The 17,142-nt window shown below is 41.4% G+C and overlaps 1 protein-coding gene across 1 annotated transcript in view; it reads left to right on the top strand.

Annotated features, from left to right (window-relative positions):
• Window positions 1–17,142, top strand: part of IQCA1 (IQ motif containing with AAA domain 1) — a 187,557-nt gene that overhangs the window by 118,618 nt on the left and 51,797 nt on the right. Inside the window, exons 12-13 of the mRNA XM_027537993.1 lie at window positions 12,831–12,889; window positions 16,822–16,904. Coding sequence (XP_027393794.1) covers window positions 12,831–12,889; window positions 16,822–16,904 — 142 coding nt within the window. The remainder of the gene's footprint in view (window positions 1–12,830; window positions 12,890–16,821; window positions 16,905–17,142) is intronic.

Raw genomic sequence — 17,142 nt, 5'->3', positions numbered from 1 at the left:
ATGGCAGGTGCTCTCTGGGGAGACGGCCCACTGTGGTCTGGCCATGGTTTCCTCATCCTGTTCTGGAGTAACCTGGAGTGTGTGTGGCCCCCAGCTTTGGCCATGGCCAGTGTGGGCAGATAGAAATTTAGAATCATCTTTTTAAAGAAACAAGTGAACATGCTACAACTGAAAAGTATGGTATCCAAAAGTAAGAAGTCTTCTACCTGGTTTAACAACAGTGTGGACATAGTAAATGCAGGTTGACCTCAAAGGCAAATCAGTAGGAAATACAAACTGAAGTAAAGAAAAAATAATAATATAAAGAACAGAGAAGAAGGGAGATTTGAGGCATAATCAAATGTTGTAACATATGTGCAATTAGAATTTGCCCAAAAACAGGAGGATGGAACAGAAGCAATAAATGAAAAAGTAATGTTTGTTAAATTTTCCAGTTCAGACGAAATACACAAAGCCACGAATTCAAGAGCTTCACTGAGGTTCAAGAAAAATGAGGTCCAGACACGTCAGTCAAATGCTGAAAGTCAAAGGAAAGTCTTACTAGATTTTTTTTTTTAAAAAAGCACATTTCCTTCAGGGTCATGAAAAATAAGAAAGACTATGGAGTCTCTCCGCAGAAACTATGAAAGCAAGAAGGAACAAAGTGGCATCCTGAAGGACTGGGGAAAAAATAATCACCAATCTAGAATTCATACCCAATGAAAATATCCTTCAAAACTGAAAATAGAGATATTTCCAGACAAACAAAATCTGAGAGGACTTGTCAGCCACGGACCCACAATGTGAAAACACTAAAGGGATGTTATTCTTCAGGCTGAAGGAGAGTTAGCTCAGGTGGGAGAACAGAGAGCAGAGAGGTAAAGGGAATTCTCAGCTCTGAGAAACGGGAACATGGGGCAAATGTAAAAGGCTGAGGACTCCTAGAATAACCTGGCTTTTAAAGCAAGCAGAGTAGGAGCCATGTGTGTCTGTTCCATATACACAAATAACATACAGAAGAAAGGGCAGACAGCAGTAAATGGGTGTGTGGCTTGATTGCATTTCTCAGGGAACCATGAAGGGCTAATCTAAGGTAAATTGTAATAAGCTGATGATGTGTTTTGTAATTTTTTTAAATGATACTAAAATGTATAGCAAAAGAGGAATAGCAAAGATAAGTAGAGAAATAAAAATTAATTGAAAAGGATACAAGAAGGAAAAATAGGAATAAAAAGAAAAGTAAATTAATAAATAATGAAAAGAAATGCAGAGGCTCAAAGCATAGTGGGCTTCCCTGGTGGCTCAGTTGGTAAAGGATCCGTCTGCAGTGTGGAAGACCTGGGTTCAATCCCTGGGTTGGGAAGATCCCCTGGAGAAGGGAAAGGCTACCCACTCCAGTGTTCTGGCCTAGAGAATTCCATGGACTAAGTCCATGGGGTCGCAGAGAGTTGGACACAACTGAGTGACTTTCACTTCACTTCACAGCATAATACAAAAATGTTTAGGTTTCATTGAAAGTCACTCATCATACAAGAACCTGGAAGATCTCAAACTGAAGGAAAATAGATAGTAGATCCCAAGTCTGAAATGTCAGAGATGTCAGAATTATCTGACAAACATTTTAAGGTTGTCATGATTAAAATCTCTCAATGAGTAATTATGAAGCTACTATACACAGATTAAAAAAATATAAAACCTCAACAAAATAGTTTATGATACAAAGAAGAAACAGATATTTTAGAACGGAAAAGTACAGTATCCAAATGATTGGTTGAGCTCAGCAGCTGAATAAAGGTGACACTGAATTGGACGATAGGACAAGAAATTATCCAATAAGAGCAACAGAGAAAATCAATTGAAAAAAAAACAAAAGCTAAACAGAGAATCAGGGACAGTGGGACTGTTAAAAAAAATCTTACATTTACGTCATCAGAATCTCAGAAGAGAAGGAGGATGAAACTGAAAAAGCATTTTGAGAAATAATGATTGAAATCTTCCCAAATTTGATAAAGAGATATAAACCTGCAGATTTAAGAAGCTGAGTGAACCCCAAACAAAATAAATCCAAAGAAATCTGGTCTGAGATACGTCATAATTAATCTTCTGAATACTGAAGACAAAGAAAAAGTCTGGAAAGCATCGAGGGAGAAAAAAAAAGTGACCCTTTACCTATGGGGAAAAACACCTTAAATGCCTGTGGATTGCTCACAAGAAATTGAGACTAGAAGAAAGGATACAGTACCGTTTCAAGCACTGAAAGAACTTATATGCCACCAGAATTTATACCCAGCAAAAATATTCTTCAACAGTGAAAAGGAGGAAATCAAGATGAAGGAAAACTAAGATTTTTTTTTCACCAGTAGAATCACCCTCAGAGAATTTCTAAAGGAACTTCTTTAAATAAAAAGGAAAACCTGGAGTACCAGAAGGCAAGAAAGAACTTGTAAGAAAAAACATAGGTAAAAAGAATAGGCGTTTCTGCCCTTTCTAAATTATGTTATTTGATTGAAGTAAAAATTATAATAATGTTTGACATGGTTCTCAATGTATGCGGAGGAAATATTTTAAAATGTTAGGAAATGATGGGGGTATGAGCTAAAGGATATAAAGGGAATTACAGTTTTTCTACTTGACTCAAAATATGACATGAACAGACTGTGATAGCTATACATATATAATGTAACACCCAGGGCAACTGCCAGAAAACCATCCAAAGAGATACACTTAAAGAACACCATCAAAGGGAAATTCTAAAAAAAAAAAAAAAAAATGAAGTCACTCACAGGATGACAGGAAAAAACAAATAAAGAAACAAAAAATATAACAGAAAAAAATAAAATGGTAGACTGAAGTCCTAACATATCAATAATTACATTAAATACAAATAGTCTAAATACAATAATTAAAAGGCAGAGATTAGCCAAGTGTATTTAAAAATATGACCCAACTATATCTTCAGGAACCTCATTTGATATATTATGATATAAGCAGGTATAAGTAAAAGGATGGGGAATATATACCATGCAAACAATCAAAAGAAAGCTATTATAATGTCACGTAAAGGAGATTTCAGAGCTGAGAAAATTGTCAAAGACAGGGAAGAACCTTGTATGTGGTAAAAGAGCCAAACCACAAACTACATGGTAATCCTAAATGTTCATACGCCAAACAGCAGAACCACAAAACATAGGAAGCAAAATCCAATAGAACGAAAGGAAAAACAGAAAAATCTACAATTACAATTGGAGACTCAACACAGAATTCTCAAGAACTGATAAAATACTAGGCAGAAAATCATTAACAAGGATATTGAAGAACTCAACACCACCAGCAACAAACAGAATCTAGTTCACATGTATAGAGCACTCTACTCAACTTCCCTGCTGGCTCACATAGTAAAGAATCTGCCTGGAATGCAGAAGACCCGAGTTTGGTCCCTGGGTTGGGAAGATCTCCTGGAGAAGGAAATGGCAACCCACTCCAGTATTCTTGCCTGGAGAGTTCTGTGGACAGAGGAGCCTGGCAGGCTACACAAAGAGTCGGACACTATTGAGTGACTAGCACCACCCAACAAAGAGAATGCATATTCAAGTGGCCACAGAACATATTCCAAGGGGGACCATATTTTGTGCCATGGAACATATCTCAATAGATTGAAAAGGGTTGAAATCAAGAAGAGTGTCTTTCCCTACCACAATGGACTCAAACTAGAAATCAGGAACAGGAAAGTAAGAAGAAAATGTCCAGGCACAGAGAAACTAAACAGCACACTTCTAATTCATAGGAAAAAGAAAAACAAGATGAATAAAAGCATGTAACAAAAATGTAAGATATAAAAACACCTGGGATATAAGCAAAGCAGCCCTGAGAGGGAAATGTATGGCCTTAAACACATACACAGGGGCTTCCCTGATGGGCCAGTAGATAAAGAATCCCTGGCAGCTGAGCAAGTCGGTCACCCTAGGCCCCCAACACTTTTGCCATCATGGGCCCCTTCCTGGATGAAAAAAATACTAAAAAGATTACATGACTGGATTGCTATAAAGACAAGTATATACCAATAGGGGCTTCACAGTGGTAAAGAATCCACCTACCAATGCCAGAGACACAGGGACACGCGTTTGATCCCTGGGTCAGGAAGATCTCCTGGAGAAGGAAATGGCAACCCACGCCAGTATTCTTGCCTGGAGAATCCCATGGATAGAGGAGCCTGGCAGGTTACAGTCCATGGCGTCACGAAGAGTCAGGCATGACTGAGCGACTAAGTACAAACAGATACACTAGAAAAAAAGAGGAAAAAGCTCAAATTCATCAGCCAAGTTCCTACCTTCAGAACCTAGAAAAAGAGGAGGAAAAAAAAAGTGAGCAGAAAGAAGAAAATAAAGACCAGAAATCAGTGAAATTGAAAACAGAAAAACTATAGAAAGTAAATAAAACAGAGCTGAGTTTTTTGAAAGTTATCAGTAATTTACAAACCTCTAGTAAGACTAACAAAGAAAAAACAAGTCACAAATTACCAACATCAGGAATGAAGCAAGGGTTGCCACCACTGACTGCAGACATAAAAAGAATAATTTCATAAAGGATACTATAAACAACTCCACACACATAATTTGACAACTTGGCACAAGATGGACCCACTTTCCCTAAAAAATACAAACTGCCACAACTCATTTGATAGGAAATAGATAAATTGACTAGCTCTACAACCATACAGAAGTCGAATTGTAATTAAAACAATTCCCCCACATAGAATCTCTGGGGCCAGACGATTTACTGGAGAATTCTACCAAATGTTCAAAGATAGATTAACTCCAATTATACACAGTCATGTCCAGAAAACAGAAGAAGGAACACTTCCCAACTCATTTCATAACAAGCTAGTATTACCCTTAAATGAAAACCAGACAAAGACAGTACCAAAAAAAGAAAGTTGTAAGCCTGTATCCCTTGTGAATATGGATGCAAAATTCCTTAGCAAAATATTATCAAATAGAATGAAACAATAAAGAAAATTATAAACCGTGACCAAATGGAGTTTATTCCAAGAATGCAAGCCTCATTCAATATTTGAAAATCAGTAATGGAATCAACTATGTTAATGGACTAAAGAAGAAAAAAAAATCACACGATCATATCAGTTGATACAGAAAAAGCATTTGACACAATTTAACACTCATAATAAGTTCCTCAGAGAAACTGGGATAGAGAACTTCCATAAGGTGATAAATTAACAAAAACACCCACAGCTAACTTTTTACTTAACAGGGAAAGACTAAATGTTTTTTCCCTAAGACTGGGAATAAGGCCAGTGTGTCCACTCAGTACACTTTCATGAATATAGTGCCAGACATTAGCCAGTGCAGTAGACAAGAGAAGGAAATAAAAGAAATAGTCCTTATTTGTAGATGACATGAATAGCTATTTAGAAAATCCCAAGGACTCTAAAAACTCCTAGGAATAAAAAAGTGCATTCAGCAAGGTTTTAGGATACAAGGGGAACATATAAAAATTAGTCATATTTCTATCTACTAGCAATGAACAGGTAGACACCAGGATTAAAAATATATCACTTAACATCACTCAAAAATGAAATACCTAGGTGTAAAGCTAACAAAACATGTATAGGACTTGTATGCTAAAAGAACACCATGCTGATGAAAGAAATCAAAGACCTAAATAGACAGACGTACCATGGACATGGATTGGAAGACCACATGTTGTAAAGATGTCAGTTCTTTCCACACCAGTATACTAGATTAATCCAATTCTTATCGAAGTCCCAGAAAGATAGTTATAAACAGAGATAAGATTATCTTAAAATGTGTATGGAAAGACAGTGAATCTAGAATAGCTAAGATGATTTTGAAAAAAGAGCAGTAAAATAAAAAGAATCCATGCATGTGATTTCGAGGCTCATTATACAGCCATAATAATCAAGACTGTTTGCTGTTGGTAGACGGTTAAACCACAAATCAGTGAAACAGGACAGTTGAGGTATAGGCTTGCACAAATAAACCTGACTAATTTTTGACAAAGATGCAAATGTAATTCAAGCAGAAAGGATAACCTTTTCAATAAATGGTGCTGGAGCAGGTGGACATCCACAGATTAAAAAAAAGAAGAAAAACAACCTTAAGTCTTACATATTGTACAAAAATTAACTCAAAATGGAGCATGGACTTAGATGTAAAATGTAAAACTATAACTTTTAAAAATATATAGGGGGATAAACACAATGGAATATTACTTAGCCATAAAAAGGAACACATTTGAGTCCATTCTAATGAAGTGGATGAACCTAGAACCTATTATACAGAGTGAAGTAAGTCAGAAAGAGAAAGATAAACGTCGCATTCTAACGCATATATACGGAATCTAGAAAAATGGTACCGAAGAATTTATCTGCAGGGCAGCAATGGAGGAAACAGACACAGAGAACAGACTTACGGACATGGGGCGAGGGGAGGAGAGGGTGAGATGTATGGAAAGAGTAACATGGAAACTTACATTGCCATATGTAAAATAGATAGGCAACGGGAATTTTCTGTATGACTCAGAAAACTCAAACAGGGGCTCTGTATCAACCTAGAGGGGTGGGATGGGGAGGGAGATGAGAGGGAGTTTCAGAAGGGAGGGGATGTATGTATACCTATGGCTGATCCATGTTGAAGTTTGACAGAAAACAACAAACTTCTGTAAAGCAATTAACCTTCAATTAATAAATAAATAAAATTTTTAAAACTTTATGGAAAAAATACATAGGGGAAAGTCTTTTGGATCTAAGGTTAGCAAAGCCTTCTTAGAATTAGCACTGAAAGCACAGATCCATTAAAGGAAAATTAGGATTTCATCAAAATTAAACATGTTTGTGAAAGAGCCTGTTAGGAGGGTGAAAAGACAAGCCACAGATTGGGAGAAAGTATTCACAAACCATGTATCTAATGAAGATCTAGTATGTAGAACATAAAAAGAACACTCAAAACTCAACACTTAAAAAAGAAAACAATCCGATTATAATACGGACAGAAGACATGAACTGACATTTCACCAAAGTGGATGTACAGAGGGGAAATGAGCACAGAAAGGATGCCTGTCGTGAGCCATTAGAAAAAAGCAAATTAAAACCACAAAGAAATCACTCCACACCCATGAGGATGGCTGAAATAAAAGCACTGGCAACATCACAGGGACAAACCATTATCACTCTTATATGATTGGTGGGAGGGTAAAATGGTGTGATCAGCACATGAAATTTGGCATTTCTTAAAAAACCTAACATGCCACCGTGTGTGTTCAGTAGGTAAGTTGTGTCCGACTCTTTGCAACCCTGTGGACTGTAGCCCGCCTCTGCCCACAGAATTTTCCAGGCGAGAATACTCGAGTGGGTAGTCATTTCCTTCTCCAGGGATCTTCCAGACCCAGATATCCAACCTGCACAGGAGGACTCCTGTGTCTCCCATGTTGGCTGGTGGATTCTTTACCACCTGGGAAGCCCACGGCAACTGCCATACAACCCAGCGATTGCACTCAGGAGCATTTACCCCGGATAAATGAAGGCTTACACGCACACACACACACGCATTTGTTGTACCATAATCAGTTCATAATAGCCCCAAACTAGAAACAACAATTGAGAGAAGAGTGAACTATTCGTGCATACAATAACCTGGAAACATTTCCTGAGAATTATTATGAGTGACACTGTTCCCACTGTTTCCCCATCTAGTTCCCATGAAGTGATGGGACCGGATGCCGTGATCTTCATTTTCTGAATGTTGAGCTTTAAGCCAACTTTTTCACTCTCCACTTTCACTTTCATCAAGAGGCTTTTGAGTTCCTCTTCACTTTCTGCTATAAGGGTGGTGTCATCTGCATATCTGAGGTTATTGATATTTCTCCCAGCAATCTTGATTCCAGCTTGTTTCTTCCAGTCCAGCATTTCTCATGATGTACTCTGCATATAAGTTAAATAAACAGGGTGACAATGTACAGCCCCTCCTTTTCCTATTTGGAACCAGTCTGTTGTTCCATGTCCAGTTCTAACTGTTGCTTCCTGACCTGCATACAAATTTCTCAAGAGGCAGATCAGGTGGTCTGGCATTCCCATCTCTTTCAGAATTTTCCACAGTTTCTTGTGATCCACACAGTCAAAGGCTTTGGCATAGTCAGTAAAGCAGAAATAGATGTTTTTCTGGAACTCTCTTGCTTTTTCGATGATCCAGCAGATGTTGGCAATTTGATCTCTTGTTCCTCTGCCTTCTAAAACCAGCTTGAACATCAGGAAGTTCACGGTTCACATATTGCTGAAGCCTGGCTTGGAGAATTTTGAGCATTACTTTACTAGCGTGTGAGATGAGTACAATTGTGCAGTAGTTTGAGCATTCTTTGGCATTGCCTTTCTTTGGGATTGGAATGAAAACTGACCTTTTCCAGTCCTGTGGCCACTGCTGAGTTTTTCAAACTTGCTGGCATATTGAGTGCAGCACTTTCACAGCATCATCTTTCAGCATTTGGAATAGCTCAACTAGAATTCTATCATCTCCACTAGCTTTGTTCGTAGTGATGCTTTCTAAGGCCCACTTAACTTCACATTCCAGGATGTCTGGCTCTAGGTCAGTGATCACACCATCATGATTATCTGGGTCGTGAAGATCTTTTTTGTACAGTTCTTCTGTGTATTCTTGCCATCTCTTCTTAATATCTTCTGCTTCTGTTAGGTCCATACCATTTCTGTCCTTTATCAAGCCCATCTTTGCATGAAATGTTCCTTTGGTATCTCTGATTTTCTTGAAGAGATCCCTAGTCTTTCCCATTCTGTTGTTCTCCTCTATTTCTTTGCATTGATCGCTAAAGAAGGCTTTCTTACCTCTTCTTGCTATTCTTTGGAACTCTGCATTCAGATGTTTATTTATATCTTTCCTTTTCTCCTTTGCTTTTCGCTTCTCTTCTTTTCACAGCTATTTGTAAGGCCTCCCCAGACAGCCATTTTGCTTTTCTGCATTTTTTTTCCAGGGGTATGGTCTTGATCCCTGTCTCCTATATAATGTCACGAACCTCATTCCATAGTTCATCAGGCACTCTTATCTATCAGATCTAGGCCCTTAAATCTATTTCTCACTTCCACTGTATAATCATAAGGGATTTGATTTAGGTCATACCTGAATGGTCTAGTGGTTTTCCCTACTTCCTTCAATTTAAGTCTGAATTTGGCAATAAGGAGTTCATGATCTGAGCCACAGTCAGCTCCTGGTCTTGTTTTTGCTGACTGTATAGAGCTTCTCCATCTTTGGCTGTAAAGAATATAATCAATCTGATTTCGGTGTTGACCATCTGGTGATGTCCATGTGTAGAGTCTTCTCTTGTGTTGTTGGAAGAGGGTGTTTGCTATGACCAGTGCATTTTCTTGGCAAAACTCTTACTAGTCTTTGCCCTGCTTCATTCCGTATTCCAAGGCCAAATTTGCCTGTTACTCCAGGTATTTCTTGACTTCCTACTTTTGCATTCCAGTCCCCTATAATGAAAAGGACATCTTTTTTGGATGTTAGTTCTAAAAGGTCTTGTAGGTCTTCATAGAACCGTTCAACTTCAGCTTCTTCAGCATTACTGGTTGGGGCATAGACTTGGATTACTGTGATATTGAATGGCTTGCCTTGGAAACAAACAGAGATCATTCTGTCGTTTTTGAGATTGCATCCAAGTACTGCATTTCGGACTCTTTTGTTGACCATGATGGCTACTCCATATCTTCTGAGGGATTCCTGCCCACAGTAGTAGATATAATGGTCATCTGAGTTAAATTCACCCATTCCAGTCCATTTGAGTTCGCTGATTCCTAGAATGTCAACATTCACTCTTGCCATCTCTTGTTTGACCACTTCCAATTTGCCTTGATTCATGGACCTGACATTCCAGGTTCCTATGCAATATTGATCTTTACAGCATCGGACCTTGCTTCTATCACCAGTCACATCCACAGCTGGGTATTCTTTTTGCTTTGGCTCCATCCCTTCATTCTTTCTGGAGTTATTTCTCCACTTATCTCCAGTAGCATATTGGGCACCTACTGACCTGGGGAGTTTCTCTTTCAGTATCCTATCATTTTGCCTTTTCATACTGTTCATGGGGTTCTCAAGGCAAGAATACTGAAGTGGTTTGCCATTCCCTTCTCCAGTGGACCACATTCTGTCAGATCTCTCCACCATGACCCACCCGTCTTGGGTTACCCCATGGGCATGGCTTAGTTTCATTGAGTTAGACAAGGCTGTGGTCCTAGTGTGATTAGATTGACTAGTTTTCTGTGAGTATGGTTTCAGTGTGTCTGCCCTCTGATGCCCTCTTGCAACACCTACCGTCTTACTTGGGTTTCTCTTACCTTGGGCGTTGGGTATCTCTTCACGGCTGCTCCAGCAAAGCGCAGCCATTGCTCCTTACCTTGGACGAGGGGTATCTCCTCACTACCGCCCTTCCTGACCTTCAGTGTGGGATAGCTCCTCTAGGCCCTCCTGCACCCGCGCAGCCACGGCTCCTTGGACGTGGGGTTGGACTGGGAGGACCAGTCCTGGAAACAGTGTCAGACTTTATTTTTCTGGGCTCCAAAATCACTGCAGATGGTGATTGCAGCCACGAAATTAAAAGACGCTTACTCCTTGGAAGGAAAGTTATGACCAACCTAGATAGCATATTCAAAAGCAGAGACATTACTTTGCCAACAAAGGTTCGTCTAGTCAAGGCTATGGTTTTTCCAGTGGTGTTGTATGGATGTGAGAGTTGGACTGTGAAGAAAGCTGAGCACCAAAGAATTGATGCTTTTGAACTGTGGTGTTGGAGAAGACTCTTGAGAGTCCCTTGGACTGCAAGGAGATCCAACCAATCCATTCTGAAGGAGATCAGCCCTGGGATTTCTTTGGAAGGAATGATGCTAAAGCTGAAACTCCAGTCCTTTGGCCACCTCATGCGAAGAGTTGACTCATTGGAAAAGACTCTGATGCTGGGAGGGATTGGGGGCAAGAGGAGAAGGGGACGACAGAGGATGAGATGACTGGATGGGATCACTGACTCGATGGACGTGAGTCTCAGTGAACTCCAGGAGTTGGTGATGGACAGGGAGGCCTGGCGTGCTGCGATTCATGGGGTTGCAAAGAGTCGGACACGACTGAGGGACTGATCTGGTCTGATCTGATGATGAGTGAAAAGCAAGAAAGTAACATACTCTAGGGTTCTGCTGATAGAACGTTCCTGAAAGGACAAAAATTGTAGAAACAGAGGAGGGATTAGAGGTATCTAGTAAAGCTGGGGCAGCCGAGGGAGCAGCTTGAAGGATCCTTATGGTGATAGGAAACATTCTTAACTGTGTCCGCTTCAGATCAATATCTTGCTTGTGACCTTGAGAGAAAGGGCTGCAAGATGTTACCATTGGGAGAAACACTCTAAAGGTTACATCTCTCTGTATCAGTTCTTGGAACTGCATGTGAATCTAACATCACCTCAAAATAAAAAATTTCAATTATTAAAATACTGAAAAACATCAAGTATAGCTACCTACAGCCACATACATGCATGCTGTAGTCGTAATACTGACTGGAGGAAGCCAGACACTAAAGAGTCTATGTGGTAAGACTCCATGTCCAAGAACAGGTGATGTGAGTCCACAGAGAAGTCAGAGGAATGGTTACGTACAGACTGGAAAACCACGTGAGAAGAGAGTTCAGGAATGACGAAAATGTGCTTTGAATTTTAAACTGGGTGGTGGTGATATGGTCCTATGCAAAAATTAAATGTGAAAAGTTTATCAACCAGATGTGATTACATAAATTATGATGTAATAAAAATAATAAAGAATGGATGAATAGGAAATGGACATGGAAGAGTGGAAGAGGACAGAGTGCATATATACTCTACTGTGTATAAAATACATAACTAATGAGAACCTACTGTATAGCACAAGGAGAAAAAAGAAGGACCCGTATGTGAAATAAATCACCAGTCCAAGTTCAATGCATCCAACAGGGCGCTCAAAGCCCGTGCACTGGGACAACCCAGAGGGAGGGTATGGGGAGGGAGGTGGGAGGGGGTCCAGGATGGGGGCACACGGACACCCGTGGCTGATTCATGTTGGTCGGTCGGTTCAGTCGCTCAGTCGTGTCCGACTCTTTGGGACCCCGTGGACTGCACGTGCCATCTCGATGCATGGCAAAAACCACCACAACACTGTAAAGCAATTAGCCTCCAATTAAAATAAATTAATTAATTTTTAATAAAAAGAAGGACCCAAAGGGAATCCTGTGTAACAGGGAACACGAGTCACCGAAGGAGTGTGAGATGCGGCAAAGAAAGATAGGGGTCAGGCTGGGGAACTTGAACTTCATCCTGTGGGCATTGGGGAGGTATTTGAGACAGAAGAGTTCAGCGATCAGCTCTGCTCCAAGGGACCACGTCCCAGCACCACCCGGCAGCTACCACAAGGAGCTGAGTGCAGAGCCCTTGGGATACCAGAGGCCGCCTGGCATTTCCGGCTCCAGATTTGGGGCCGGATGCTAACTGAGAGGTGATCAGAACTGAGGACAAGCACAGCTGATGGAGCACAGGGCACTCTCATCCTTCGTCGTCAGCATCCCAGGACCCAGAAGAAGACCCAGGACACTGGGGCCTGTTGGGAGCTCAGGGTCCGTGCAGGTGTCAGGGTGGCTGCCTCCCCTGCCGATCCCTGTGCGCGTGAAGTCTCGCTGCTCCAGATCCAGGTGCCACGATTGAGTTTACCATTCCCCACCCCCCAAACCAGCCTCCTCAGCTCATTTTCCTTTGTTTTACTAAATGGTTGGGGGTTTTTTTCTTCTTCCATTTTCTTCCAGAAAAATAAAAAGAAGAAAGGCAGAAAGGGGAAGAAGGATAAAGACCTGACTGTGGACAGGTGAGGGGTGCACCCTGGGGGCGGGCAACCCAGAGGAGAGCCCGGGACGTGGCTGGGTCCTCTCGGCCTGGCCTGGGAGAGGCACCGCCCCGCCCGGCTCTGCACCCTCCATACCCTTCAGCCTGGCAGAGCTGGTGGGCGAAGGCCCGGGACCACCCTGCAGTCCTGCACCCAGGCCGGCATCCTCAACTGGGGACGTGCAGACTTGGCCCCGTCACTTCTGAGGCCGTGTGACGTTTTAAGCTTTAAAATTCTTGGGGTTCTGAAGAAGTTTATTAAGAAATAGCATCCTGCTGTAGCTTCTAAGGGAATTCTGAGACTTGAGGGCAGACACAGTTCTTATTCCCTGCCCGTCCCTGGGTCTGGCCACTGAGGCCCTTTATAAATGCTCCTCGAAGCCAAGGATGAGGACTCGTCACAAAGGGATGGTTCCATCTCCTTCAGCTTCGTTGGCTAAACTTTTATATTAATGGGTAATTGTAAAAGCTCACTTTAAGCTGAAATGGTCTTCAGTGCTTTAGCATTAGGAATAGTTGGGGCCCAGGTTTTCAAACATTTTCAAGGAGTTTAATTAAAATCCTCTCCAAGGGAACGGCAGGAATCATTTTGAATGCGTACACCTTTCTTCGCCGTGGGTTTGTTAACAGGTGACAGGTGTTGCTCCCTGTTAGGTGTGTCCCTGGTTCCTCTTTGGACTTCGCAGGTGGCGCTCGTGGTAAAGAACCTGCCTGCCAATGCAGGAGACACAGGAGATGCAGGTTTGATCCCTAGGTTGGGAAGATTCCCTGGAGGAGGAAACGGCAGCCCACTCCAGTAGGCTTGCCTGGAGAACCCAGTGGACACATGAGCCTGGTAGGTTGCAGTCCATGGGGTTGCAGATGAAGCAACTTAGCATGCACGCATGCTTGTTCCTCTCTGGGTGCAGTGATACAGTCCCAAACTCTACTTGAGAGAGGACCCATGAGAGAGGAAGCCAGCCTGGGATCATCCATGTGGAAAGTGGGAACCAGAGCACCCCAGAGCTCACGCACGCCCTGGGCCCCCAGCAGGAAGCCTCTGCAGTGTCGCCCAGCCTGGGTGTGGCCTTGGCTCTGGGGAGAGACGGCTTCCTTAGGATGTCCCTGGAAAGAGGAGCTGCTGAGTTTCCATTGTTTGGGGAAAGGGTCAAGGTCAGGAGCGGTGGCTGACCGCTGCGCAGTCAGCATTCTGAGACACAGGCCCCCCAGTTCCTGGGGAGGCACCGCCTACTGGTGACTGATACTGATGCCTCCTGGGGACACAGGGACATCATGGTCCCTGACCTGGAGGAGGGTCCAGCCCCTGCCTACACGCGGAGCCACCTCTGTCTTTAGTGACTCTTCCATGCCACTTTTCTCTCGTGTCCTTCCATCAGTCTTTCTGAGAAGATCCTGCTAAGTGTCTTATTGGATAACCACCCAGAGCTCACCTCGAATCTGCCAGTACAAGCCGACTACTAAGTTAACATTATCCACTCATGTTTAAAGAACCGCACGACTGAGTACAGCTCTGCCTTAACCACACAGGGCACACGAGTGCAGCTCGTGGACCATGTCTGTTAGACGATGAATGTGCTCTTGGCATATGTTTCTTTACAGTTGAACTGTCATAAATGGGCCACAAGCAATTCTCTAGTGAAATGAAGACCATTTTATGGTCTTTAAAAGTATTTTGTTCACTTTTATGCCCAAAAGTACAGAAATACCTAGTCATCTCATTCCTGGAAGACTTTTTATTTTATTTTTGAAAGCTTAATGACTTTAAGACTTAATAAATGTTACTCATTAAGTAGGATTCAGTTAGTGGGCTAGTTCTCCACCAAGACATTGTAAGACAACTTCTATTTCTCTCATCGACTTAGCATAAACCTTAAATCAGCCCTTTTACCACAGTTGATAAGATACATAGTTTTAGACTTTTTTTATTCCATAGCAAGAGTTGATTTCACTGGAAAGATCCAAATATAGGTTTGTGTTCCAGCCTTCTTAAGATATTAGGTTTTAATTATTTTAGTGAATCTTCTTCAATTTTATGTTAATATTTTAGACATATGTTTGTATTAAACAAATATTCGAGTTCAAACACTGCAACTTGTACTTCCTTGATATAGGTGAGATACATCATCCCAAATTCCATGTACAATGAAAACTTGCTTACTTCTCAGCGGAGAGCATACTATTTTAAATATATTTGATAGAATAAAATTTCAGTCAGCCAAAGGCTGGAGTCATTGAATTAACATCTATCCCAATAGTATTTGGCTTGAATCTCAGGGATGTACTTGAGTATTTTTTTTTAATTTTAAACATTTTATTTTATATTGGAGTACCAATGTTGTGGTAGTTTTGGGTGAAGAATGAAGGGCCTTAGCCATACATATACAGTATGACCATTCTCCCCAAACTGCTCTCCCATCCAGGCTGGCACATAACATTGAGTTCCTTGTGCTCTACAGTAGATCCTTGCTGGTTATCCATTTTGAATTGAGTCTTTTTTTAATCACACTAACTTGAATTATAGAACAAAGAACATTTTAGACATATCTACTGTTCTTCATTCTAATGAAAGACTAGGCTGAACCAAATCATAAGGCTCCTAGAAATGAAATGGGAAAAGATGAGACATCTCAGAGGACTATCAGTTCAGTTCAGTTCAGGTCAGTCGCTCAGTCGTGTCTGACTCTTTTCGACCCCATGAATTGCAGCACGCCAGGCCTCCCTGTCCATCACCAACTCCTGGAGTTCACTCAAACTCACGTCCATCTAGTCGGTGATGCCATCCAGCCATCTCATCCTCTGTCGTCCCCTTCTCCTCCTGCCCCCAATCCCTCCCAGCATCAGAGTCTTTTCCAATGAGTCAACTCTTCGCATGAGGTGGCCAAAGTACTGGAGTTTCAGCTTTAGCATCAGTCTCTCCAATGAACACCTAGGACTGATCTCCTTTAGGATGGACTGGTTGGATCTCCTTGCAGTCCAAGGGACTCTCAAGAGTCTTCTCCAACACCACAGTTCAAAAGCATCAATTCTTTGGTGCTCAGCTTTCTTCACAGTCCAACTCTCACATCCATACATGACCACAGGAAAAACCATAGCCTTGACTAGACGGACCTTTGTTGGCAAAGTAATGTCTCTGCTTCTGAATATGCTGTCTGGACAGTATTTGAATGTGATTTATCAGAATTCCAGCAACCCAAGCCCCACTTAATTTCATTGGGAGTTTCATTCATTAAGTGGAATACTATCTTCATTTTTTCCCCCAATTAGTATAAATTGTCCATGTGCTGGCTACCTGCCCACGTGCCGCACCCGCCCCCCACCGCACTTAGAGAAGTGATGTTGTCATCTGTAAACAGCAGAGAAGAGCTTAACATGCTCCTAAAGAATTACTACACTCACAGCTTTTGACATTTTGTCTTTCACATTAAAATGATTTCCGTTATAAGCCTTTGTTCCTTATAGATATTTCTTTTAAACTATTATGCTATGGAGTTAAAAGGAAACATCAGTTTCATGAAGGATTAATGATCTACTACAGCTTGCAGATGCTAACTGAATATATAATTATGGGCCTGTTACATTACTATTATTGGGTAATTTCTGACTCATATTTGTATCATTATGAAGGCTGAAGAAAGGGCAGACTTCAAGAGTTATAGCTGGTCTCAGATGCCCAAAGATATAATTCTTATTAATAGGAAATATCAGATATACCCATGGATCAGTGAGTGTATTGTTTTTAAAAAGCCTAATTCATCCCCAAATTGTGAAAAGGGTTCAAACATCAATTTATTTGTGTACATATGAACCTACTTTGAATTAGACCTGGTTAAAGTTTGCTACATTTGTGAGGATTAACATAAACACTGCAGATTTGATGTGTTTGCTCACGGAATCGATGGTCTTCTTTTTCCCCAGGACCATTGAGTCTCTGTATAAGGAACTCGTGGAAGAAGGCTTACTGATCCAGGCACTGAAAGTCAGCCTCTCAGATTACATTGGTAAAGTACACCAACAAAGACGTGTGTGTGTGTCACATACGTATGTCACCCCTTGGGGTTTAAGGACCCAACGGAGGGAAGTACGTTTCATCTGTGTTTTATCCCAAGTCTGGCCCCTGGTGGCTTATAGAAAATGTTTGTTGGATTGAATTGGTTTGAGCTCTTCCTGAGCTGGGATCTAGTAGGGTTGACTGTCTCCCTTAATGTAGGAGAAGCAGATTTCCAAACCTACTAGCCG

The sequence above is a fragment of the Bos indicus x Bos taurus genome, chromosome 3 (genome assembly GCF_003369695.1).
Source record: "Bos indicus x Bos taurus breed Angus x Brahman F1 hybrid chromosome 3, Bos_hybrid_MaternalHap_v2.0, whole genome shotgun sequence".
NCBI classification, from domain to species: Eukaryota; Metazoa; Chordata; class Mammalia; order Artiodactyla; family Bovidae; genus Bos; species Bos indicus x Bos taurus.
Note: the sequence above shows the minus strand (reverse complement) of the source record. Positions and strands in the feature narration are given on the sequence as shown.